This window comes from Tripterygium wilfordii, chromosome 12 (genome assembly GCF_013401445.1).
Source record: "Tripterygium wilfordii isolate XIE 37 chromosome 12, ASM1340144v1, whole genome shotgun sequence".
Taxonomy (NCBI): Eukaryota; Viridiplantae; Streptophyta; class Magnoliopsida; order Celastrales; family Celastraceae; genus Tripterygium; species Tripterygium wilfordii.
In genome coordinates, this window is record NC_052243.1 from 1,680,738 (window position 1) to 1,707,732 (window position 26,995).

At 35.5% G+C, this 26,995-nt stretch overlaps 2 protein-coding genes across 14 annotated transcripts; one reads left to right on the forward strand and one right to left on the reverse strand.

Annotated features, from left to right (window-relative positions):
* Positions 1-6,553: 6,553 nt before the first annotated feature.
* On the forward strand, positions 6,554-14,846 carry LOC120010950 (protein TOPLESS). Its single transcript, XM_038861911.1, has 27 exons — positions 6,554-6,727; positions 7,233-7,351; positions 7,478-7,657; positions 7,785-7,898; positions 8,020-8,178; positions 8,513-8,690; positions 8,769-8,895; positions 9,021-9,130; positions 9,244-9,427; positions 9,539-9,648; positions 9,751-9,820; positions 9,938-10,011; positions 10,096-10,191; positions 10,271-10,366; positions 10,495-10,622; positions 10,726-10,960; positions 11,043-11,201; positions 11,284-11,373; positions 11,462-11,614; positions 12,131-12,241; positions 12,327-12,512; positions 12,618-12,746; positions 12,861-12,956; positions 13,326-13,514; positions 13,600-13,769; positions 13,918-14,195; positions 14,400-14,846. Exons 2-26 carry the CDS (start codon positions 7,272-7,274, stop codon positions 14,129-14,131), a joined length of 3,438 nt encoding a protein of 1,145 aa, XP_038717839.1. The 5' UTR covers positions 6,554-6,727; positions 7,233-7,271; the 3' UTR covers positions 14,132-14,195; positions 14,400-14,846.
* A 1,354-nt stretch (positions 14,847-16,200) lies between these two features.
* Positions 16,201-26,602, reverse strand: LOC120010933 (F-box/LRR-repeat protein 14-like). Of its 13 annotated transcripts, none has more exons than XM_038861868.1 (17): positions 26,446-26,602; positions 25,296-25,599; positions 25,076-25,204; positions 24,659-24,866; positions 24,370-24,516; positions 23,518-23,592; positions 22,926-22,997; positions 22,684-22,755; positions 22,286-22,357; positions 22,057-22,128; positions 21,629-21,700; positions 21,414-21,485; positions 20,324-20,395; positions 19,197-19,340; positions 17,846-17,917; positions 17,137-17,283; positions 16,201-16,694 (listed from the first exon to the last, which is right to left on the reverse strand). In XM_038861868.1, the coding sequence occupies exons 2-17, from the start codon at positions 25,488-25,490 to the stop codon at positions 16,510-16,512; spliced, it is 1,806 nt and encodes a 601-aa protein (XP_038717796.1). In that variant the 5' UTR covers positions 25,491-25,599; positions 26,446-26,602; the 3' UTR covers positions 16,201-16,509. The 13 variants fall into 13 exon arrangements, with proteins under 13 accessions (XP_038717796.1, XP_038717793.1, XP_038717794.1 ...); XM_038861865.1 differs by having other exon boundaries at positions 21,414-21,488; XM_038861866.1 differs by having other exon boundaries at positions 21,629-21,703.
* Between the last annotated feature and the right edge of the window lie 393 nt (positions 26,603-26,995).

Consider the following 26,995-nt stretch of genomic DNA (forward strand, 5'->3'; position numbering starts at 1 on the left):
ATTTAATTGATGTATTGTGCATGTTTTTAGTTTGGTCACGTTTAGTAGTCTGTTTGGATTGCAACATACACAACATGAAAGCTTTTTCTCACGCTATATTGTTCTAATGTGTAAGTAAATTTAGCCCATTTGGTATTAGAACATGTAAGTGGTGACAGGAAAGCATGGTAGAATTAAATAAGTTGTTGAAGGTCAAAGTGATTATAGGGATAAATCTATCAGTCATACATAACATTTCAAAAATATAAATTCAAAAATCTTATTCTAAAAATATTAAGAATCTTATTCTAAAAATGTAATTTCAAAAATATTACTTATGCTACATTATACTTCTCGATATTGAATGTCACTTTGTAGAGAATGTTGTACTAACCATGCAATATTGTCTCATAAACATGTTTTGGTGACCTATAACACTTTATAGATACTAACAACGCAAATAAGAATTGATAAACTCTTAACATACTTATTTCTTATGAATCAAATTTCTTAGCAAACTAAAAAAAAGTATTGTACATATTTTATCTTCATCTCACAATCATCTCTATTTTCTACAATTAAAACTCTACTCTATTGCTCTTCATGTTAACAAAGTATTGAAAAATTCTAACACATCTCTATTTTCCAATCAAAATATGTACCGCGCGAAGCGCGGGCATGCAACTAGTTTAAGATAATACTTCGTCCGTTTCGGACTAGCTCACATTGTCTGATTGATCCATACAATTTTATTTTCCTATGCTTAGCACCGGTTCATACTAGTTTGAGTTTAAAAAAATGTTCCTTACTAATTTGAAAGTTTGACCTATTATATATTGTACTTCACATCTTCTCTTGTGTAATGTGGGACAAGAGACTTAACCTCATCATCACTCAATAGGTCATCTAACACCACCAAATTTGATATTTCAAAAACTTACGGTCCCATTCACTTCAGTCGGGTGTTACATTTATCGATATTTTTAAAAAAACAATAAAGAATTGAATGAAGATATTGTTGAAGTCACATGGGATGAGTCGTAGCTTTCTTGACTTGGCCACTAATTTCAAGATATGCATGAACACACGTCACTTACTCATGATTTATAAAAAAAAAAACAATAGCATTGTTTTAAGTTCCCAAAGGACACACATAAAGTCCAAAATTAACTATTTAGGAGGGTAGAGGGGAGGTCAGAAGATTATATGTGTCCAAAAATAAATATTCTATAGTTTGGGGATCTTCTTATCTAACCTAATTAATTATTTAAGGTTCGATCTAATAAATACATTATTAGTAGGACTATAATGTATAAACTATAGAGAGCCGACCGGTCCTAATACGATAAAAGAGGAGACTATTGTCCCGTTTTTACTTGATTTAGTTTTATATATGCTTTCAATGGGACGTCATGACAGACAAATCATTTGTCATTTTCATATATATATGGGTCCGTGGAGTTTTTGGCTCAAAGTTGAATTTTCACTTCAGACAAGATTGTCATTCCTCAAGGAAGGCTTGGACCGCTCAATGAAACTACAGACTTGACATACTTTTAGTTCTAAAATTAAAATTCTATTAGATTTTGAGTTGGAATTGGAGTTTTCTTCTCTTGTGTTTCGTGTTGGCCTATAAAAGTTAAGGTTTATGCAACTTTCTAAGGAGTGTGAGACAAAATGCTTGAGAATCATAGAGAGGGGTTTGAGAGTGTGGGAGTTCCAGAGGAAGAGATTTGTGTTAGTTCTTGAGTTGAAGAACTCATATATTTTGTAATCTTTTTCATATATATTAGTGGAATTTTTCATTGTTATTCACCCGAGAATGTAGGTAAGTTGTGTCGAACCTCGTTAGATCTTGTGTCTTCTTTATTTCTTTTGTTTCCGCAAATTTTCTATATACGAATTTTGTCTTCAAATTCACAACATGGTCCAATATACTTGAAGAATGAAGAGAGAATAAAAAAACTAATAAAATCCAACCCAAACAATTTGTAGAGCTATATATATTTTGAACACAATTTAGTAATTTGGTATGATAGACAAATCTTAGTTTGTACAGATTACATATTTAGTAATTATGATATTATATACACTGCACAATGTCACTAAAACGTATTAAAGATTATAAACGAGAAATGGTTCGGTTGACATATTTCTCAGTGACATTTAAAAAAAAAAAAAGAGAAGAGAGTAGGAAAGATTATATGCTCGTTGTGATCTCCATGACAAAAACTTTGTAATAATCTCCTGTAGATAAAGAGAGTCTCTCACGATTGGCTTCGAATATATTCCAAATATACAGGAAAAAAAAAACATTTTAAGCACTTCTTATTCACGGAAATGCCATTTTATTTAATTGATAGATTTTTATTGAAGATTTTACTAGACTAGTTGGCAAAGTTCGACCATGCATACAATAATTCCAACCTTTATGTATTGTTAGCGATATTTCCCAGTAACACAAGTGGTTTTGGCCTCGTTGAAAATGACATTATACTTATCTAGGACGGGTGCTGCAATTTCAATTGACTTAAATTGCCTGCAATTACTCTTCAAATTATGTTAAATCGTCAAATTTTTTTTTACGAAAACGACAAAATAGATGATATCAACATGTTGTATTAATAATCACTAAAGTTATTCTTGCATAAAATGTAAAAAGCACCATTGAAAATTTTAAGTATAATCTTGAATTCTTTTATTAAACGTATATATGTGAAATATGCCTTTTGAATTTATCTGCTATTTTTTTTATAATAAAAGATGACAATCGACTCAAAATATATTATATTGTAATATTATGAGCATAAAAAAAATACTCCATAAAACATTTTTGATCATAATTTTACATTGGTTGTGTGGAATTACAACAATTTCAGTCATATTGCAGCCACCTATATATCCTGACTTATCTAATCCAATTGTCCACTTAGGGTTAGTTCATGTTGACTCTCACCATTTTGTCTTTACAAACCCAAAACTAGCTCATACTAGTTTGAGCATAAGAAAAACATTTGTTAATAGTTATGATGTTTAGCATATTAAATTGTGTACTTTACAACAAAACGTTATTCGATAGCTCGCTTAACACTATCAAATTTGACATTACATAGGCTTATTATGATCTCATCCACTCGAGATGGGTGTTTGCATTGTGACTCTAAAACAAAAATATATAAAAAGGCTCTTGTCCAGGTGAGTCCCTTCGCCTTTTCCTACTCTCACAGTTATGGATATCTTAAATGTCCATTGTGGTTGAAATTTCCAAAGAATGACATCAATCACCCAATGGAAAAAAAAAATCCTTAATTAAATGCCCATGAAAACTCATTTGATCATCAAGATTAGGAGTGGCAATTAAAGAGAACTTTTTTTCCAATAAATAAAATAAAATAAGACAAAATTTATGGTCCCTTTCATGGTGGAGTTTCCTTTGAAAGGTCTCTCTATTGATGAGTGGTTGGTATATATAATTATATTATCAACAACTTTCTTTTTCTTAATTGTAAAAGGGCATGTGCCTTTATCCCATTAAAGGTTTGAATTTTGGCACAAAAGCAACTATTAGAGAATATTGTCTTTTTATGGCTTTGGCTTGTTTTGTTCATCATGAGCCGATTACATATACAGCTCCCTAGGATGTGACTCTTATCAAAATTACCATTATGTTTGCATTCCCATAAAGTTGCTAGTGGGTGGGAAAATTAATTAAAATAGAATAATAGGTAATTATAACAATTTATTGCAATTAGAAAGAGATTTTTAATTAGTTTTTGCATAATATGTATAAGCTTTAATGAAGTTTTGACCGAATAAAGTAAATCATGTGAACTAAGATTTGACGAATTTATGGACAAATAATTATCGCAAGTTGTGATAAGGTGCATGTCACTTGTCAGTATCCTATTTTGGTCCAATTTATCATCTCATCAGGTGAAAAATTTATATAAATGGACCTGATGATCTGAATTTAGGTGCATATTGATTATTTAAAAGGAGAAATTTATGTAGTGTCATTTTAGATTAAAAAAGTATCCCGATCAAAAGTGTGGTACCATTTCAAGATGGATCAAATTATTGAGTTTAGAATATAAAAAGAAGCACAAAACAAGATAGGTTAAAGCAACTTGTCTAGATGAATGATATGTTATTGGTGTGGTAGGGCAATTCAATTACAAACAAAACAATTGATGGGGACAATAACACCTATCATGATTAGTTCCCTTTTATTCCTAATTGTGTTTGGTTTCATTTTTTCATTTGACAGCTGCCTGTTGAATAAGAATAAATATATATGTCAACATACGTGCCCCACTTAAAAAGCTTAAGATAACGATACGCATATACCAATATTGATAGGGATCCCAGTAACTGATATCCTAATTATCCCATTACTGATAATTTTTGTCATTTTCATATATTTATGGCTGGACTTTGAATCCAGATTTTATTAACGTTTTATTTTGAAATGAGGAGGGAGGATTCGAACCCTGATCATCAGGATGATACACATCATCCTTATCACTTTCTTTAGTGACTCGGGTGTGACTTTGTTTGCGTTCTAATATTCTATGAAACACTCTTATAATTATTTATCATATAAGAACCTATATATCATTAAATCAGTTATCACATAAGAACTATTTATTTATCAGTCTTGAACCTAGGAAGTTCAGAGGTTGCCTTGCTAAGTCAACCAACAAACCATAATTATGATATGATAGCATGTCAAGACAAGGCATGTAAGTACAAATATAACACAACAAAACGTTACTTTGTAAGCATTCTCACACCCACTTTTTAATGTGAATAAACCAATTAATCCCCCCAATCGATATAAATGAGCACAAACCACAAACTAAAAGATTAATATTATTTGTACCCCATTTTTTTTATTAAATATATCCCATTTTAATGTGTTTTTAAAGGATTAATGGGATGTATTTAATAAAAAATGAGATGCAAATAATGTTCATAACTAAAACTACCCACCTAGCATTTTTAGGTTATTTTGCTCAATTAATTCTCAATTTGTCATGCGTAGTATTTAAATCTGCGAATTAATAAAACTAGGTGCGGGTGACAGCTTAATTGATGAACCTTTTTTCGGTCAAATCGTATGGATTTGAGAGGTCTTGAGTTCAATTCTCAAAGGTCTGATGGCCCAAATTTAAACCCATATCAGATGTCAAAAGTATAAATTTGTATGGTATTGTTTCGGGTTATGTAAAAATTCTTCTAACTTTTTTTTTTTTTTTTGAGTACAAGTACAAACACAATATACGACACACCACCAGATCAAGCCTCTGAAAGTACAGGTGTCAACAGGCCCCACGCAGGAGGCACAAATCAAGCCCACGCAGGGGCAGACTATCAAGCCCACATAGGGGCAGACGAAGCCCACACACCTCCTTGTAAATATTCGGAGGAGGTGAGACTAGAACCCATGACCTCAGTCAGGGACATGCAAAGTCATTGCCACTCAAATATACTATGTATATTTAAAAGTTAATATTTAAAAGTTAAAATTTATGCGAATAAAACATTTCTAATTTACTATGTATAAATATATTGAATATAAATAATAAATATACAAAGTTACGAACATAGAAAAAGAAGACAATGGGCTGCATTTAGTACCCATCAACTCAAATCAAATCAAATCTCAAGTCAGACTCGGACTGATTAGGGAGAGTTGTGGGACTCATTAACTTCCTATGTCAGTAGTACGTAGTGTCCAACACGCGCCGTCGTAACCGGGGTCTGTCGCATCTCGTACGTACTGCTTTTCTTAAAAGAAAAGAGAATCTTGCTTATATATATGTATATGTATGTATATGTATATATGTATATATATATATATATATATATTTATTTTAAATTTCACAATTGTCGGTCATTTATCCCCTCGCTGATTAGTCGGTTTGCAACCGCTTTGACTGAAGTTATGTTTCGCGTGACGAAAATGGCATCGCTTTATTCTCGCAGAGAAATTCAACGAGTTGTTTTCAAAGACGAATTAATCATCTCGTTGCACTCATCATGTGATGTGACACAATGATAATTCGTGGAAGTGGGTCCCAGTGGCAACTATCGTAATATTGACTCGAATCTAGGGCGAAGTTCATGTACACTTTATCTCAGGGAAAAAGGTTTGTCGTTTCGTGGGGGATCTGAGAAAGAGCGAAAATCGCTTTTATGAACTTTCCACGTTCTAGCCAAACCTGGGCCCCGCTTCAGTTACTGGCCGTCAGATTCATCTTAACGTACAAAAAGTATTGCATCCTGTGGTCAGATTTAACGAAGCAAGGCTGTACTTTCACGTAGATGACTATTTCTCATAGTAAAACCAGCTGTCAGCTAGAGATTCCGCGCCGATAAACTAGACAAAATTAAGCCGGCTAAGTGGGACCCACTCAAAACTGGGCTTATAAACGGATATATAACCTCGGATGAGCTTATCAAAGTGATAAGATATTCAGTTTATAGGTTCTTCTACTTATCAGTCTCCTCCTCTTTCTATAAAAATCGCCATTTCCGCTAGTTATAATGTTGGTATATATAGATTATGCATATGCATATGTATATGTATATGCATCTTTTATTGAGGAGAGGTTGAGAGATAAGTCTCTGCTCTGTGCTTTGGTTCTGGAGAGAGAGAGATTTTGTGTTGTAGAGAGAGAAGCCTCGTTAAGCTCTCTGTTTCCCTGTGTATCTGAATCGATCTCTGCTTATGCTTGTGAACAAGGTCAGGTTTTGTTTGAAATCGCTCTTTTTTTTACTTTTCGGTATTCATGTTTTAGGATGGAATCTTTTACTTTGAAGCTTTAATTTTTTTCTTCTTCCCCTCTCTGTGTGTTTTTGTTTTTAATTTTATTTATGCTTGTCTTGCTTTTGTGTTCATTTTAGTCCCTTTCGCTTTTGCATCTTCGATTCGCATAGGGAATAAAGCTGCTTTCGTGTTGGTGTCTTTGATCCCTAAAAATAATAATTCAAAAACCCTAATTTTCAACTTTTATATTGACCTGATTTCACTTCGTATATCATGTGTTTTCTCGGGATGGCTATTAATTATGAGAGAAAAGTGGTGTTATTTTTTTCCCCGTGTTAATGTTGAGGATTGTTGAATGATCTGGATTCTGGTATAAGTTTTTTGTCATATTATATTAATTATAATTTTTTGTTGTTTTTTCCCTTGAAATTTATAGCTAATTCTGTATTTTCTGTTTACCCTCTGATTTTGTCTTTTGCAGATCTAGTGGTGTTCTTGGTGAAAGACCAGGGGTTTCATTATGTCGTCGCTGAGTAGAGAGCTTGTTTTCTTGATCTTGCAGTTCCTTGATGAGGAAAAGTTCAAGGAGACTGTTCACAAGTGGGTTTTTCATAGCATTTCAGTTTCTGTAGTCATTTATTTATCGAATTTCTAATTATTAGTTAATTGTTTTAAACTGTTGTTCTCTACTGACCCGGGCTCATTGTTGCTAAATTCATTAAATAGGCTTGAACAGGAATCTGGGTTTTTCTTCAATATGAAGTATTTTGAGGAGGAGGTGCATAATGGAAATTGGGATGAGGTAGAGAGGTACCTCTCTGGGTTCACAAAAGTTGATGACAATCGTTATTCTATGAAAATCTTTTTCGAGATTAGGAAGCAGAAGTATCTTGAGGCCTTGGATAAGTAAGCTTTCCACTTCCCTTGTTAATTTATTATGCAATGATCATAACCGCAATGTCCACTATATTTAATTTTCGTGTATGCTGCAATTTCTTGCCTGAACGTAACGTGGGCATTTGGAATTTGACAGGCATGACCGCTCCAAGGCTGTCGATATATTAGTAAAGGATTTGAAAGTGTTTGCCACATTTAATGAGGAGCTTTTCAAAGAAATCACTCAGCTATTAACATTGGAGAATTTCAGGTATTACTTTTGGATAAAGTTATAAGTTTTAACTTGAAGGTACAAGTTTACACAGAAGTTATTAGTCTTAACTTTGAGTAACCATAACATATGCAATTAAAATGAGTTTATTGTGATGTAGGGAAAATGAACAACTATCCAAATATGGGGATACAAAGTCGGCAAGAGCAATCATGTTGGTTGAGCTCAAGAAGCTTATTGAAGCAAATCCCTTGTTTCGTGATAAACTGCAATTCCCTAACCTTAAAAATTCGAGATTACGAACTCTCATTAACCAAAGGTAAAGTTGTAAGAGTTCCAGTAAACTGGATTGACGTTTATTCTAAGTGGTTGGAAGGGAGTGCTAGTAAATTTATGTGCTGTGATTTATACCTATTTAAAAATTCCCCAATCTAACAGTACAGTTTTGCCATTAAAAGGCTACTGGATTGAGATACTGATGTGTTTCCAAAAAAGCTGCATCTTCAGTTTAGTATTGGAGTATGTTTTTGGGAGAGGAACTTGAATTTCTATGGCTTGGGCAACCTGAGCTTAACTGTTATAAGTTGCCTTTTCCTTGGAATTGTTTAGATGTATTTTGCACGAATATTCTAATTTTGGTATGCAAATTACAGCTTGAATTGGCAGCATCAGCTTTGTAAAAACCCTCGACCAAATCCAGATATAAAAACTCTTTTTGTTGATCATTCATGTGGACAACCAAATGGTGCCAGGGCTCCCTCTCCTGCAAGCAGTCCTTTGCTTGGATCCTTACCTAAAGCTGGAGGCTTTCCGCCTCTCGGTGCACATGGGGTAGGTTTTCCAGCTTTATGCTATCAAATTTTTACTGATTATCTTGTTTCCTGAATGTACATGGCTTTATCTTGTCAGCCATTTCAACCTGGGCCGGTACCAACTCCAACGCCACTTACAGGTTGGATATCCAATCCTTCCACCGTAACTCACCCAGCAGTTTCTGGAGGAGGGGCTATTGGTCTTGGTGCTCCATCAATCCCAGGTAGTAAATTCTGTGTTTTTGCTGTCGACGTCTAGGAAATTTCATCTTTATCTGGTGTGGAGATTGTTGAATATGATCCAAGGTCTAAATGTCTAATTATACCTGTAATTAATTGCATCCGACAGCTGCTTTGAAGCATCCGAGGACTCCGCCAACTAATCCTTCCGTAGACTACCCATCTGGAGATTCTGATCATGTTGCCAAAAGAACAAGACCTTTAGGAATCTCTGATGAGGTAATCTGGTTGGATCTATCTGCATTGCTAATCTTTTTGTTGTGAACTTAATGTGTGATTTTGAATTAATTTTCGCAATACATCACTTGTTGAGGCATGTTCTCTGTTTGCAGGTTAATTTGCCTGTTAATGTCATGCCAGTAACATTTCCAGGGCAAGGGCACGGCCACGGGCATGGCCACGGTCAGGTATTTAGTGCACCCGATGACTTGCCAAAGACAGTCACACGGACTCTAAATCAAGGATCATCTCCTATGAGCATGGATTTTCATCCTGTGCAACAGACTCTTCTTTTAGGTCTGCAGCCTTCAATTTGGTCTACTACGTTGTCTTTGATACTTGGTGTTTATTATGTTTTTAAGTTACCTTTCCTTTGACAATCAATGTTGTTTCAATGTTATGTTATAGTTGGTACCAATGTGGGCGACATAGGGTTGTGGGAGGTTGGTTCTAGGGAGCGACTGGTTTTAAGAAACTTTAAGGTTTGGGATCTCAGTTCATGTACGATGCCTTTGCAGGTTTGCCCGATTATCCTTTGAGTGAGACCAGTTATTCATACTGTATGCGTAACTCTTGAAAGTTAGAATCTTGGGAACTGAACTTATCCTCATGTAATTCAGGCAGCTCTAGTCAAAGATCCTGGTGTATCGGTGAACCGTGTGATTTGGAGCCCTGATGGTACTTTATTTGGTAAGTTTAAAAGACTGGAATTCTTTAATGGCTATTGTAGACTTGTGGTAGAATCATCTAAATATTTTAGGGATTAAGTGGAGCATGAATGATGTGTCCTTTCTGTTCAAATTACAGGAGTTGCATACTCTAGGCACATTGTGCAGATATATGCTTACCACGGAGGTGATGATGTGAGGCAGCACCTGGAGGTATTAAAATGTCGAGTTAGTGAGTTTGTATCCATTTAACCTTGTTCCTTATCTAAACTGAAAATGATGAAAATTTTAATATAGATTGATGCTCATGTTGGTGGAGTAAATGATCTTGCATTCTCCCATCCGAATAAGCAACTTTGTGTGATTACCTGTGGTGATGACAAAACTATAAAGGTCGGTTTTGTCTTGCATATGTTTTGTCTTACATATGTTTTTATTCTTTTGGTCGACTGAACTTTCTTTGTGTATTTAGGTTTGGGATGCTGCTAATGGTACTAGGCAGTATACCTTTGAAGGCCACGAGGCACCTGTTTACTCTGTTTGCCCTCACTATAAGGAGAACATTCAGGTAGGAACTCTGTTTTTACCATTTTGCTTCTTGTAATCGAGACTGGTCTCTTATATTTATAATCCTTTGTTGCACTTTTCGCTGTCCCTTATTCTGATGTTCCATTTTTTAATGCTATGATTCTTCAGTTCATCTTTTCAACTGCACTGGATGGAAAGATTAAAGCATGGTTGTATGACAATTTGGGATCTCGAGTTGATTATGATGCTCCTGGTCGCTGGTGCACAACCATGGCTTACAGTGCTGATGGTACAAGGTTAATACACTTCAACACAATTTGTCAGCTATGCCAATTCTCTGCTGGTTGTTAGTACTTGGTCAAACTGAAATATTTAACCCCCCTTCTCCAAACTTTGCAGACTTTTCTCCTGTGGAACGAGTAAAGATGGCGAATCTCATATTGTTGAATGGAATGAAAGTGAAGGGGCTGTAAAAAGGACCTATCACGGATTCCGCAAACGTTCTTTGGGTGTTGTGCTGTTTGATACTACTAAGAATCGATTTTTAGCTGCTGGTGATGATTTCTCCATAAAGTTCTGGGATATGGACAATGTTCAACTGTTAACATCAATTGACGCTGATGGAGGCCTCCCAGTAAGTAGATTAAAATTTACTACATTTCAAGAGAATTTCCTTAGGACAGTAGTTGAAATGTTTTTCTTTTTGTCAATATTAGGCTAGCCCACGCATCCGCTTCAACAAGGATGGCAATCTCTTGGCAGTTTCTTCCAGTGACAACGGGATCAAAATTTTGGCAAACTCAGATGGTATTCGATTGTTGCGTACATTTGAAAATCTTTCTTACGATACCGCAAGGGCATCAGAAGCTACAAAGGTAGTGATATTAAACGGTTGATTCCTGATTTAATTATTCTATAGTTTATATGTGCTCGTCTAATATTTGTTATCTCATGCAGCCTGTGATAAATCCGATTGCAGCAGCTGCGGCTGCAACTAGTTCTGGACTTGCTGAGAGAGGCACCTCTGTGGTTGGCATTACTGAAATGGTATGTCAAAAATTTCTTACATACTTATGCCCATCAATTGAAGATGTAACATTTGTCACGTTAATGCTAAAATCTTTTACTATGCTAGAACGGGGATGTCCGGAACTTGGGAGATGTGAAACCAAGAATAACCGAAGAATCCAATGACAAATCGAAGATATGGAAGCTAACTGAGATTAATGAACCATCTCAGTGTCGGACTTCGAAGCTACCTGAGAACCTGAACCTGAGAATAACCAGGGTATAAAACCTCTCTTAATGCCTATGCTATTGAAGTTTTCTTAACATATTGATGGGTTGATTATATTCTCTCATTTTGCTTGGTTGTTGTCATAAATTCTTTTCCTCTTGTCCAATTGGACAACATACCGCCATACCGGTGTTATATTTTATTCACACACTGCTTTCTTGTACACTTAGTGGTGCATGTTTTAGCAAACCTCTGAATGAATTACAAGTCTTTCCTGGGTGATGTTCATATATGCGCTATCCTTATGTCTCTTGTTGGTCTCCTGGTGGAGAAGATGGGTTACTATTTTCATTAGCCAGTGGTCAGTGGGTGCTACCTGATTAGTGCCTACTTTCAATACAGAAAGATAGAAAGGTTGGGAAGCTCATTGCCTGAGATTTGGTTGATTATTGAATGGTGAAGTGAACTCATGAATTGTTGTAACTCCATTTTGACTGATAGGCTTTCAGCCACTTGAATAGTGCTTCCTAAGAGAATTCTCAATTACTTCCTTTTTTCCTAGCACAGATATCAAGGTTAATATATACAAACTCGGGAAATGCTATTTTGGCGTTGGCATCGAATGCTATTCACCTTCTATGGAAATGGCAAAGAACTGAACGTAATGCAACTGGAAAGGTACTGGGACATGACACAAGTATTTTAAATTATCCTTATCTTTTAAATTCAAGTATATCTTCACATTTTGTAATTCACACTGTAGGCAACTGCCGGTGCCGGTGTGCCACCTCAATTATGGCAGCCATCAAGTGGCATTTTAATGACAAATGACACTGCTAACATTAATCCTGAGGATGCTGTTCCTTGCTTTGCTTTGTCGAAGAATGATTCTTATGTCATGTCAGCATCTGGTGGAAAAATATCTCTTTTCAATATGATGACGTTTAAGGTATCCCGTGAATCCTTGGATGTACTTTGTCTCTTTTTTTATTTATTTATTTTTATTTTATATCCATTTCCATTTGACCAATTCCATTCCCTTGGGCAAGTGCAGACAATGACCACTTTCATGCCTCCGCCACCTGCAGCGACATTTCTTGCTTTCCATCCTCAAGATAATAATATTATTGCTATTGGCATGGATGATTCAACAATTCAGATATATAATGTCCGTGTGGATGAGGTATGTTCTATGCATAGTTTCAGAGTTATTTATAATATCCATGTGGATGAGGTCTGTTCTGTGCATAGTTTTAGAGTTGTCATTGGTGATTTAGTTGCCATTGTATTCGTACAGGTTAAGAGCAAACTGAAAGGCCACTCTCAAAGAATAACAGGCCTTGCATTCTCTCATGTACTGAATGTGCTAGTTTCATCAGGAGCAGATGCTCAGGTAATAAGTTAATATTTACATACATGCTGCGAAATCCTTTGCTTTCTAGCATTATTGTTCTCATATAGTTTTAACCAGGTTACTGCATTTATTTATCTTCTATTGATTGCCCACTATACAAGCTTTGTATAATTCGGTACCTTGTCTACGTCATATCACTTGTTTCTCTTTCCACTTCACTTGTTCTTAATGTACTCGCAGTTTCCTTTACTTGTGCTCAAGAATATTCATTTCAAGCTATGTCCAAATTATATGCATTATCACCAAAGTTTTTTTCCTTTCTACTGGATTGCTTAGGGCTCCTTGCAGTAAAGCACAATGAAAGTATAATATTGTTTCACTGACCTTGTTGCAAATTCTTTTTCGCAGCTTTGTGTATGGAGTTCTGATGGTTGGGAGAAGCAGAAGTCTAGATTTCTGCAGCTTCCATCTGGAAGGACACCAACAGGACAATCAGACACACGCGTACAGTTTCATCAGGACCAGACACACTTCCTGGTGGTGCATGAAACTCAGCTCGCCATTTTTGAAACAACAAAACTAGAATGTGTAAAGCAGGTAAGTTTTATGTGAACTGCCTTTTGTCATTGAAGGAGACTATTACTTTGTAGTTAAAGTATTAATCAATTCTTTTGTGACACAGTGGTTTCCTCGTGAATCTTCCGCCCTAATTTCTCATGCGACATTCTCATGTGATAGTCAGCTAGTATTTGCCAGCTTTTCCGACGCAACTGTATGTGTGTTCAGTGCTGGTACCGCAAATCTCAGGCTGCGTTGCCGTATCAATCCCTCTTGTTATCTTCCGAGTGTTAGGTACTTCGATTACATTTTCCCAATAGCAGTTTAGTTTGTTCATGTTTTTGCACATTTCCTTGTGTACTTGATACGTTTGAACGTGTAGCGAGCTTTTGTTTCTAGTGTCAACTTTTTAGAATGACCAACTGTTATGTCTCTTCTGCAGGGCTTCTTCTGTCCATCCACTTGTGATTGCTGCACATCCACAAGAACCAAATCAGTTTGCTTTGGGATTATCAGATGGTGGGGTTCATGTCTTTGAGCCCCTGGAATCTGAAGGCAAATGGGGTGTTCCTCCACCAGTCGAGAATGGGTCAGCTGGCAGTGTGCCAGCTACTCCTACAGTTGGACCATCTGGTTCAGATCAAGCCCAAAGATGATTTGATGGCTGCCAGAATTCAAGTTCTTTTACATGCTTGGCTTGATGGCCCGTCACTAATTTAGGTATGCTTTGTGTTTGACCCATTGCTTCGTTTGATAAAGTAGTGGTTATATAGCTGTGCCTGGCCAACCAGTTGATTCTGCATTTGGTGGTAAAAATTATCTGCTTTTTATTCCTTGATTTGGTATTTTTGCAGCATATATTTAGTGTCTTCTTATTTTGTTCCTTTCTCATCCTTACTTAATTTCAATTCTTGTGATCTGCAGTTGAAGTTCACGATATGTTATTTGCTCGAGAAACAACACAAGAAGCTGTAGATTTAACATGTTGGGTATCTAAGGTAAATGTTGTAGGAAAATTGCTAGTAGTCGTGTTTTTTTGGCTTTAGAAAGTACATTATTTTAGCAAGATCCTATGTTTCCCCTTCGCCGTTATATTACTTCTTTCAGTGTTTGAATTGCTACGCTATCAGGCTTTACATATCGAAGTCCTTAAACCAGAATAACTTTTGTCCTCGCCGAATCTGGTAAACCTTATTATTCTCACAAGCCGTTGACACTATAATTTGTGAAGATGTCTGCTTAATTTGGCAATGTATAATTTGATTTGCCTCAAGTAGGATTTTACTTAAGCTGATGCTTTACTTACAGTTTTTCATTTTTAAAACGATACCGTGTACAAATATGTATCACTATATTAGCAGGTTCAGTCAAGGGAAAAGTTTTGGCTAACACAACCTTGCAAAGGAATGATGTAGACGCCCAACTGTTTACTTCAGTTGGGCCTTGTCTCAACTGGGCCAATCTGTTTTTATATACCATTCCATTGGTCTTCTTGCCTCAATGAGCTTAACCATTGCTGGGGTCTTCCCTACTCAAATCTCTTTCATCTTCTTCTTGCCATAGGAGCATGAGATCAACATTAACTGTGGCAATGAGATTTGTCATTAACTAGATCTATGTGAAGGGTCAGATGTACCCGTTGATTATCGAGTGTGAGTTTAATATTGGAAGCTTAAGAATCCTTATATTGGGACTTGGCAGCCATTTTGAACTTGAGGGAGGATGAGTTCCTCTTATCAAGTGGAACACAGCCTAAATATGCCAGAATTTGAGTAAACCATCCGGGAATGCCTTGATTTGACTCACCGTTGATAACCAACAAATTTCTAATTTAGAGAGAGCCATGGCTATCTAAACATATAATGAAAATGTTGGAAATTTTGAGTTGTGTACACATGGTATTTGAGTTTTAAGACACAATGGCAGACCATGCTGTCTTTATTAGGCGGTACCATCCGAGTCTTCGTTAGAAATTTTTTTCACCACAAATTGATGGCAAGGGCGAGTGTTGTTATGTCAACACGACGTGTGCTCCAATTATTGGAAGACAAAAATAATTTCAAGCATTCTGGCCGACACTGTTTCTTTGAAGATCGGACAAAGATATATGGACACGTATGTTTTATTTTTCTTCCTTAAAAAAGACGAAGAAAGGGTTTCAATACTACTGCTGTGCAATGATTTTATTCAAGCGTAGTGCCCGTACCCCTTTGGTTTGATAGAGCTTAGTTTGTCAAATTCAACGTTAAATAATAATCTGTAAAAAATAAGTTAAATTATAATTTGTGAAATAAGTAGAAGTGTTTGATGTGAAATAAACTATAAGTGTGTGGTGAATTTTGTAACTGAGGTTATCATATAAGATGTGGAAAATATATTTTTATTTGTATTTTTTAATTTCTTATAAATATTTACAAAAGTATAAATATGGATTAAACATAATTTATTATAAGTAATATTTATTATTATATTTAATTAAAGTATAAATTAAATAATATTTAAATATTAATTTTGAATTAAAACTTAAAGAAAAAAACAAAAAATAAATGGAAAAGAAAAAGAAAAAGAAGAAGAAGTCGCACCTTGAATCTCGTGGACAGCAAGCTTAACAGTGGTGTTTGGCACAGCGGTGTCGAAGTGCCAAACAGGTGAACTTGAAGCTCATTGATGCTTCAACACATGAAGCCAAGGGTAGCAAATTACTGAAAATAAATAAGTCAGGATGGAATGGTTTAACAAAGCCTTCACAAACGCAGAACAGCAAGCAGTTCATAAATATTCAAAACCAACCAACCAGAGTTACGTACAGAAGTTGCCACTAGAACCCAAGGAGATTGGCGCAGGAAGCTTATTTACAATTTCTTTCATATAGAAAGCAGCATCACATGCTGCATGAAGTTTCTAGTCTACAAGAAGGACCTTTACATGATAAGGTCCAAAGTCTTGCCAGTATTTCCAGGTCAACATATATAATTTGTTGATCTCCCATACCAAGACGATGTATTTACAGGACTTTTTGGTATCACCTCCAGAACTATTCAGGACGAAAACTTACCAGATTAGGCAGGTCCATCGCGTGAAGCTTTCTGATGTCTTTTGCAGTCACTTTGCAAGATTCCAAGGTAAGAGATTTTAAGTTCTTCAATAGTTTCAGATGTCGCAAGCCTGAACCAGTTATGCAGGAATTTGATACGTTCAAAGAGACCAACCCTGTCAATCCTGCACATGGAAGAGGTGGGTATCTGATAAGGACTTTGAGAAACACAACAAAAAATGGCAATGAAACCATAACTACACATTTCTTTTGGGTTCTATGAGTATCGAATCATCAAATGGGAGGATACAAAAAAAGACAGCAACACTACATGCTGTTAATGCACTCACAGAATTGAAATGGTGCTCAGAAAAAAATGAGAAAAAGAACCGAGAGGAATCAACCTTTGAAAAAAGGTGTCAAAGAAACTAAAGTCGCCATTCAGGGCAGTCTACCGAAGGCATCAAAATCACATTAACACTACACTCACATAAATAAAATTATTGTTTTTCATGTGGATGTCACACCAAACTTGTCAGCTTATTATTCAATTGATAAATCCATCATAGCCTAAGTCGATGTAGAGAGCATGAAAATTCTCCTAAAATGTAGAGTTATCGAAGATACCAGAAATCAATTCCAATGTTTTATCTGTCAGGTTGCAGTTTTGTGAAAGATTTAAGAGTGATAAGGATGAAAGATCTTTAATATTCTTTACGCCAGCATCAGTCAAGCCTCCACCACATATCTCCAGGGACTGCAGGTTCTTGAAATCTATTGGACAAAAAGACAATCCATAGATCAGGAGAAAACAAGTAAAAGAAACAATAGGAGAACGACGGTATCCATCATAAAAATTCAGTACCAAACCAAGTTGAAGTTCTACTACTTAAATATGACACATTTGTAAAGGCAAATTACTTCCATGTACTTACCTTTTTTATTCTCACATACTAAAAAAAAGCCAACTTCAATAAAAATTCACACATATTTTACCCTTGGTCCATATATTGAATTAGCCATTTCATTTTATGATCAGGGCATGCACACACATACACACAGTACTACAGTAGTCAAGATGTTTATCCAACTCATATAAACAGCTTCAAGCTTCATCATGTTTTGTAAAGACATTCTATTGTTACCATTCTTGGAAAGGTTGTGCACAAGCAAAGATTGGCATTAAATATTGACTTATGATAATTGTGAAATTCTTTGTAGAAAAAAGCTTTAAAGGTGATTTCAGTGTACTGAAAAAGGTACTGATATCAGTAATTATGATGGATTCAAAATCATAAACTTTATAGAGAACCTAAGGATCAAAATGATAACATACTTCGCAAATAGTTTGTTCCAGAATCCGTTATATGAGCTCCAAAAAGATCCAGATGCATCAATCCTGTCAAACCTGCATCAACATAGTCATCAGGAAAAGAATTAAATAGCATGCTAAAGGGTAAATTTTAAAAGTCTGTCATTATTCAGGCAATGCTTTACAGTATGGAATGCTTGTCCATCAAGAGACGAGATACTCTGGGGGTATCAGAATGTAGAGGAAAATGTCTATCCACTCATCGTTTGTGCTTAAGCAAAGTAAGTGAAGCATTCCATTGGATTAGGAATTTCTATGGGATTGGAGAGAGAGTATGCTACGGTTAGGGGTGTAATGAGTGATAAGTTGACGAACAACTTGTAATGAGTTTGAGTTGAAGAGAGCACGGCCGTTCGCAATTAGTGAAGTAATGAATAAGCTTGAACAAGATTCTTAAACTTATTTACTAAACGAGCCAAGCTTGAATAGCGATGACCTCTGTTTGTAATTATTCATGAATAGGCTCGTTTATACTCACAAACAAGCTTGTTTAGTTATTCAAGAACAATAACATTTAGCAGGTACTGAGTAAATTCGTATCTGTGTTTCACGAAGTACATCATCATGGATTTGCAAACAGGTTATTCAGTGATCAGGTGCAGCAAGCACTAAAACTGAAAATGTAAGGAGGGCTCCTGATTGGGTACTGAATGTGATAGATTCCGGTGTACAAGGTGCAAAATAGAGTAGAAGACACAGGAATCAGATCAGTACACCATGAAATTGGAGACATGATTTCAATAGAGTATGGTGGTGTGCAAATTGTAGGATCACCTGTGAACTTTCTCTACTCGACAAATGGTAACCCATTGATAATCAGTTAATCACAACAGGGAAAAATGTAGCAGAGTGTCTGCAGGGCGTTGGAACATGCACACATGGACAAGGATCACAGAGAACTCAGGTTGCACGTACAATACCACATACCAACAGCAGAGTCTATTGGGAGACAACCTGTGGTATGACTATTGAGCTTGAGTTTGGACAACACACAGAGAGACCCAATTTTGACAGAAACTACTAAGTTTGAACACACTATCTGACACCGTGATACCGTGTAAAGAACGCTGAGAATAAGTGGTAAGGGACTCTATATTATTGAAATGATTTTACATGCACATACTAGGCCTAATCATACTTGAATAGGGCTCATAATATAGAAGGAAAACAATAACAATAATGAAAACTGAAAAGATACGCTGAGAAATAGCTCAATGTTCATAGTTGATACAGTGTTTATATAGTACGTAACAAAAAAAACTGGAATTAAAAGGAAAACTCAGTACATGAATACAAGGAATATATATGAACTTACTTGTAAGAGCTGCAAGTCCAGTATCTGTGATTTGACGAGCATCCAGATTAAGTGACTTGAGAGAAGACAATCCTGACAATTTTCTTAAACCACCATCTGTTACTACTGTGAATGACAAATTCAAACTGTCTAGAGCAGTCAAACCTATAAAAAGGAAAAAAAAACCAACAAAGATTAGGTTATAGAACAAAATATAGTGCAAATAAGTAAATTAACAAGAAAACTAATTCGACACTTAGGACTTTGAGAACAGAATATACTGCAATAGTTCATTATTAAACTAAGAATTTATTCTTAAGGAATAGATTTAGCTATGACAAAATAATAACTTTTAACTTAAGATCCTCCATTCCCCTCGAGAACCAGTTTCTAATCCCACATTCTAGTTTCTCTTACTTGGATCGTGACTAAAGTTCCCTTGAACTGACAGCCTTATAAAGAAAAGCTTCAAAATGGTTGAAGTTCCGGTAGAACCTATCATGAGATTTCAGCACCCAAGATCCGAGCACCAATAAAAACGTAAAATGAAACAAGGTCATGATTAATGCAAAATTTTTTGATCTTTCCATTTTCCATCAGATTCATCTTAAAAGCCCATTCCAGAAGCACTTTTTTTCCAAGGTGGAAGATGGTGATATTAAATTGAATATCTAAGCTGATTTAAATAATTATTCTCTCTCACAAAAACTCTATTATGGACCTCTAAAGCCATCAATGATTCTGGCCCAATAGTAGAGTTGCAATGGTGGAACCTAGAGGTAACATGTTCAATTTTTGGAAACAGCCTTACCACATATTATGTGGGAGTAAAGCTGCGTACATCCTGCCTATTGCCCACCCCACCCATTGCGAGAGCCTTGTAGACAAGAGTTGTTTAACAAAAAAAAAAAGATGTATACAGACCTCACATAATATATGGACAGGTTGTTTCCAGCAATTGAACCTATTACCTCTAGGTTACACCAATGCAACTCTACCATTGAGCCACATGTAAATTTCCTTAAGAACAATGAAGACTCCGCTCAACATATTCTTGTTCAGATCCGACTTCAATAGGAACTAGAAAAACACTTGGATTCGCCACATTATGACATATATGATATCTAACTAGAAAGCCAGTGTCACACCAGAGAGATGGCTGAGCCCACTGCTTCCAACTCCAGTATCAGACAACTCCAAACACTTCAAACGCCGAAGGCCTAAGCCAAAACAATAGCAAAGCCAGGCATTATTTAAAGAAATGGAAACAAAACAGAAAAATGTATAAATAAGATGATTAGGAAGACCAGCGCTGGAGGCTTGCTACAATATTTGGCAATATAGCCTATGCTGGAAGGCTGTAAAACTTTCATTTTTTAAGCATTCATCAACTTGCACCTGCATTGTATACTAAGGCTCCTGATGCAATAAAATGCAAGGACGCTAAACAGAAATTTGCATCATGCCATCAAAAATATGAGAAAAAGACAGTATAGGTCATAAAACTACAAGGCTGTCAGTGTCATATGAATTCATGGATTGGCACACCTTAATGCCCTCATTATCTGTGCACTCTACTGATGACAAACTCAAGTACTTCTTCCAGTTAATTTTATGAAATTTTTTCCAGATGATGAGAGTAAATTGCACATCATCATTAGTTTATGTGTGAGTCATTTTGATAGGACTTTAAGCAATGAGACAGATGTGCAAGAAAAGTCTGTCAGTAATTTTCTTCCAAGTTCCAGTTGCTATATGAGGATAATAAAAGACAATTAATAAGATTCTCTGAAAATAAAAGACAATTAATAAGGGTCAGAGAACCAGCCTGCTGATACTGATAGCCTGATAGTATTCATGAGCTAATCACTAAAATGAGTCTGCATATAGTTTCAAGCATTTTTACCGATCATTGTCACAAGGCTCGCAATCATTTTTTGCTTTTCTTCCCACATGCCATGGAAACTCTGTCAATGATTTTTCTTCACGAAGCGGGGCTTAATAATTCACAAGTATAATTCCATTATATCATTTCCAAAAACGATGGGGAAGATACGTCTGGTCACACAATTAATGATCCGCTAACCCCGAACATGCAAGGAATTTTCTGTTCGTATTATTGCATTATCTCTAACATGAACATGATGAATGAAACAAGTAATCCTATTATTAAAAAACAGAACCAAGATGAACTTAGCAAACTATAGTTGACAAAGAGATAAGTGACCAAAAGGTAACCTGCCAAATTAACCATTCCTCTATCACCAATTCTACAGGAATCCAGATTAAGGCTCTCTAAATTTGTCAAACCTGCTTCAAGGGGGGGAAAGAGTAAAATTTCACGATAAATATATTAATTTTTCATAGAAATAAAATGCTCTGTCCATGCATGCATAAAAAGAGACACAAACATATGCTCTTGTTGACATAGAGATAAGTGACCAATAGGTAACCTGCCAAATTAACCAGTCCTCCATCACCAATTCTACAGGAATCCAGATTAAGGATCTCTAAATTTGTCAAACCTGCTTCAAGGGGGGAAAGAGTAAAATTTCACGATAAATATATTAATTTTTCGAAGAAATAAAATGCTCTGTCCATGCATGCATAAAAAGAGACACAAACATATGCTCTTCAAGAATGTTAGATAGATTTGAATGCTATAATCCTAGGGAAATATTTCATGAATCTCATTCAAAAAATTTAGGCTCAAAATCAAGACAGAGACCATAAAATAAGATGTGAAGCTTTCATGCCATACATAACCACCTAGAAGGAACTTCTCATCCTTTAGCCTTCTCTATTACAGATAAAATTGAAATGTATGAAAGTTGTGGTTGAAAACACTTAGCTTCAACAAAATCCGAGAGAAAAAGAGTACCTTTCATATGCATTAAACAAGCATCTGTTATGTGATTAAACCCCAAGTTTAACACCTTTAACTTCCTGAGCTCTGTAGAGTAAAATGTATGCTAAAAGATTAGGATTTTCCAGTTTCTTCTACCAAGGGAATGCTAAAAACTATTCTAAATCTTGGCTACTTGCAATATATTATCACTTAGTATTCTAATCTTTAAGAATGCGAATATACAAAGTTTTATTCAACTTACGTGTAAACTTCTTACATCCATCGTCAGAAAGATGACATCTGCTAAGGTTTAAATATAACAGAGCAGCAAGAGCTGAACATAAACAGGCCAAAACGGATGTCAGTTCAAGCACAAACTTAAGCAACCGACCCAGTAGATATAGATAGGAAGCAGAAGATTTTTCAAACTCTGAAAAGATAAAATGCCAAGAGAAATCACACAAACATGAAAGTGTTTGCCACAAGCATCTTTTAGATTCCTTATATAACATCATTTAGGTACTGTAGATAATTATACAACATCAAATATGGTATATATTTCACAGTTACTCCTAATGAATGAGTTAGTGATTACAATCCGAATGTCAGTCGATTAAATATAATGACCCGTAGGATCCAGCAGCTGGAAGAAAAGCATACCTGAAAGAGAATCCAAACATCCAGCTGTAACAGGGCACCCCTCCAAGTTCAACAGAGAAAGTTTGTGCAAACCTGAAACACAGCAATTAACCTGATAGATAGCATGGTTGGAATAAAGCTTAAACCTTAAAGTATCATATAACCCCAATACTCACTAATGCAAATTCATGACTACAACACAATCTATCATTCTAATATTAGCAAAAATGATCATGATAATATATAAAACAGAAATGAAGTACCTTTTAGAAAAGCGATACCAAAATCTGTAACCTTACTGCAGGAAATTTGCAAGCTTTTCAAGTTAGATAGCCCTGAAATAAGAGTAAATTAAACTTCTACATTACTGAGAAGCAGGGCTATCGACTGAGAAAATGTCATCATAAATTAAGCATAAATGGAAAAGTATCATTTTTATTTGGTAAAATTTGCTGCTTGAAAGATCATCCAAAAGAAATAAATTCTAGCGAAGTCCATGGGTTGAAAAGAACACATCATATCCTCTGCAATATTGTTATCTGCTAAGTATTACTGAAACACACTGTCAAAATGATAATTATTAGTACATGTGTATATAAAACAACATAAAAATAAAAATAAAAATGGAAGTTCTCATAAAAAAACGAAGTTCTCAATGCAATGGCTATTTAATAAAAGTGGCTTTGGTAAATAAATTGCTAATATTTTCAATTTTTAGATGTCCAAATTCAAGGATGCATGACTGAATATTCATGAAAACTTACAATTGTAAAAAAAAAAAAGTCGAAAATGATAAAAAGATTTACAAATATAGATAAGAGTACATTGAGAAAGAGAAGGTATAAGGTAATTTACCTGAAATAGGCTTCATATCATTATCCGTGATACAATTACACCATTTGATGTTAAGAGACTCCAACTTTGTCAATCCTGTTAGAATAAATGCAAAACATGCAAGCCATTGACTGAATCATAGTGCGAAATTCATATTCTTGGAAGAGTTCATTGCCTTGTTTACTTTTTTATTAATCATTGATATTCTTTCTTTATGAAAATCATATATGACCCCACCTTGCATATGGGGGCCTGATTTTAATGCTTCAGAAAACCAACCCTAAAACTCAACAAAACATCATCATTATCAAAGTTTTCATAAAACAGATTAGTAGATAATTCTCCTTCACTGTTCATTTCAATCTGAAGATACAGTCTCGAAAATTTCCAGAAGGGCCATTACCTTTCTTATAGCACCCATCCATGCCTTTTTAAGTCTCGTCTGTTTAGTCTCTCATACTTGAATTTTCTTGACTTTTTTGCAACCCTGCACTAATATCCCTACAACGTACATGACCAGACCATTTTCTCGCATCTTGTTCAATCAGCTCTACCTTTATCCTTGCTCAAATGGTATTGTTTCTTATCCTACCATTCCTTGGTTGGCACATGCACAATGCAACATTCTTTTTTCACATTCATTTTATATTGTCTCCCAATAGACCAACATCCAGTGCATTATGGGGTGTATAATAGACCTATCAGTTCCCTGTTTAATTCATTCACCAGAGTACTAAAGCTTAAATAAAAACATTTTTATCATGTAAATGAGACTTGTTACCCTTTTTACTAATAATAATTATGAACAGAACCATTTTTAGATACCATAATATTGGAAAAGCACTATTATCAACTTCTATTACCAAGGGTTACCTTTAAGATGTACAAGTCCACCATGAATCTCGGGGCATTTCTCCAGGTCCAACTTCAACAAGTTAACTAAGCTAGCCAAGGCACTCATTCCCTGTGCAGTAATAGACTTGTTTCTTCGAAAACTCAAACTTGTCAAATTACATAGCCCTGAAATGCAGTCAAAAAGATAATACATCAAAAAGTCCCATAACCCAAGAAATTGAAAAGACGAAAATGCTGCTTCATGTATCAATTGATCCGAATAAGAGAGAATTTTATTAAAAAAAGGAAAGAGGATACGAAAGATTACCGCTTATGTTATTAAGCCCACGATCAGAAATCTTGTCACAGTAATCAACTTTTAGGTCTTGCATATTTGTGCATTCTTTGAGATGAAGTAATCCGGAATCTGTGACATCAGAACCAGAAAGATCCAAAGAAAGTAATGATGCTCCCTGTGAAGAGATGACATCCATCCAGCTGTCATTTATCCCAATGTATTCTCCCAAGTAAATATCCTGAGCACAGGACAGAAAAATTAGAGATTAGCATACAATTGCCATCATCTAAGCCTTAATCCCAACCCAACTATTTGCGGTAGCCTATGTGAATCTTAAACAAAATTTAATTGTTTAAGAGTCCACTACGTGGATTCTCTTTTTGCCAATATTATGGAAGGAGTATATTATTTGAAAGTCAAATCATCAAATCTCGAGAAAGGAGTTACCTGAATTGCACAATCTCTGAAAGCTTCCAGATACACATCATTTAAGCATTGAGAATACACCAACTCATTGAAGATCTGCTGAGTAATATCTCTTGGGAGCATAGAAAATGTGCTATATTGGTCAAGGTCCTATTCATGTAATAAGTTTATAACATCAATCAAGATTATTTACAATAAAAGAGCAGAATCCTGACCCAAGCATAAATAGGAGCATATGTACCTTGCATATTTTATGAATGCACAACTCCATGAGGGATGGGCATTTCCCATTTCCCTGAGGTATATCAACACCAGGTCTAGAAAAGGAAGTTGCCAACCACTTTGAACTCCCACTTTTGCTATATCTTTCAGAGACCCTTACGTGTAAACCATTTTCGTCAAGCTGGCCTCTCTTCCTCGAACAAGATCCCCCCATCAAATAAATGCCTTCTGAATCAATATATACAGTAAAAAGTGCAGCAGACCATACTTCAATCCATTCCAATACTAAAAATGAAACTATGCAGTATGTAGTCTACTCCACCCTGTAAAGAATGAGAAATGTAGCATAATAAGTATTCAGCTCGCAAGACCATCAAGAAACTGTATTCCTGAAAATATGTCCAACAATCTTCTTTCATGAAGAAGTTTATAATATGACAACAAAATTTGTTTATAAAATCAGCACTATTTCAAAGCCAAAATGATTTTTAATTTGCAAAAAACTGTTGCATAAGTCATAGTCCAAATCAAGTAGGTACTCGTTAACTTTGCATGATAGCTAATCTATATGACATATATATATAACGCATGTGACAAGACAGGTAGTTTCTTACTGGGGTTTAACATGGAAGAATTAACCAAAAGATTTCATGGCAACAACTCTCAGGCTCCACCAGGCCAATCTTTAGCACAGTTATCTATCACAAAACAAGTATATATTTCGGAACTCCTGGTTTTTCTTATTACATAAACATGCCATGGATGATTAAACAAAATTCAAAAGTGCAATGGCAAATAAAAAACATTCCATAACCACTAGTTAGTTGGAAATAATCCACTTTCAAAGAGAGAAAACTAGTAATTTCCTATCCACAGATGATCGATTCAAAGTAATTAAAAACTTCCACTAACCACACATTCCGGCGTCAAAGCAACCAAAATCAAAGATCATAAAGAAAATTTCAACAAAGATGAATATAGCACAAAAATCACCAGATACTAAACAGTAAACTCCAGAAAATAATATAGAAATAAATAAAAAAATTACCGATCAAAACTCAAAAGCGTCCTAAATTTTGAAATTGCAACTGTTTACGTACCAGAACATATCAATTAAGCCTCAAAACTAATTTTACGGCGATCAAAAAAAATATATATATCATGAATACCTCTTCGTGACAGAGTTCCGAATGGAATTCGAGAATAATTAGCCATTTGTTTGCAGCAGAGCCAGAATCAGGGAGGGGGGAAGGTGAAGACTGAAGCGGAAGCCAAAGGAAGATTATGGAAGTGTGCAAGGCCACTCCAACCGACCCAGAGTCCAAACCAACTGATTGTTGACACGTTGACAGTCGAGTCAGATAGGAGACAAGAGGGTCCCAATTTGTGGGTCCCACCTCTGATTAAATATTTAAATATTTTCTCCATTCCCCTCTTGCTTTATCCTCTACTTGGTTCACTTGGGCCCATTTAGGAGGATTGTACACCCCAGGCAATGTTGTGCTTATCTTTTTGATTGTTCAATTAACCTGACCTCCTTAATCATTATCATTATTAGGCGCTTAATGTAAGCATTAATTGAAGATTATGATAAATTCGCTCCCCAATGCACCAAATCACCAAGAACTTTAGCAAAAAGGCCTATAGAGCCAAGCCCATGGGCTTTACACAAAAAGGCTTAAAGAGCCAAGACCCATGTACAAATTTTTGGTTGGGCCA

Bases quoted from the DNA above. Each gene is read 5' to 3' on its own strand.
- LOC120010933 (XM_038861864.1), bottom strand. From the start codon at position 25,490: ATGGGGGGATCTTGTTCGAGGAAGAGAGGCCAGCTTGACGAAAATGGT. The intron at 21,489-21,628 runs GTTACCTATTGG...CCCCCCTTGAAG, and splicing joins AGGACTGGTTAATTTGGCAG to CAGGTTTGACAAATTTAGAG. The intron at 20,396-21,413 runs GTTACCTTTTGG...GTTTTGGCTTAG, and splicing joins AGGAATGGTTAATTTGGCAG to GCCTTCGGCGTTTGAAGTGT.
- LOC120010950 (XM_038861911.1), top strand. From the start codon at position 7,272: ATGTCGTCGCTGAGTAGAGAGCTTGTTTTCTTGATCTTGCAGTTCCTT. The intron at 8,896-9,020 runs GTAGTAAATTCT...TGCATCCGACAG, and splicing joins TGGTGCTCCATCAATCCCAG to CTGCTTTGAAGCATCCGAGG. The intron at 12,957-13,325 runs GTAATAAGTTAA...TCTTTTTCGCAG, and splicing joins CATCAGGAGCAGATGCTCAG to CTTTGTGTATGGAGTTCTGA.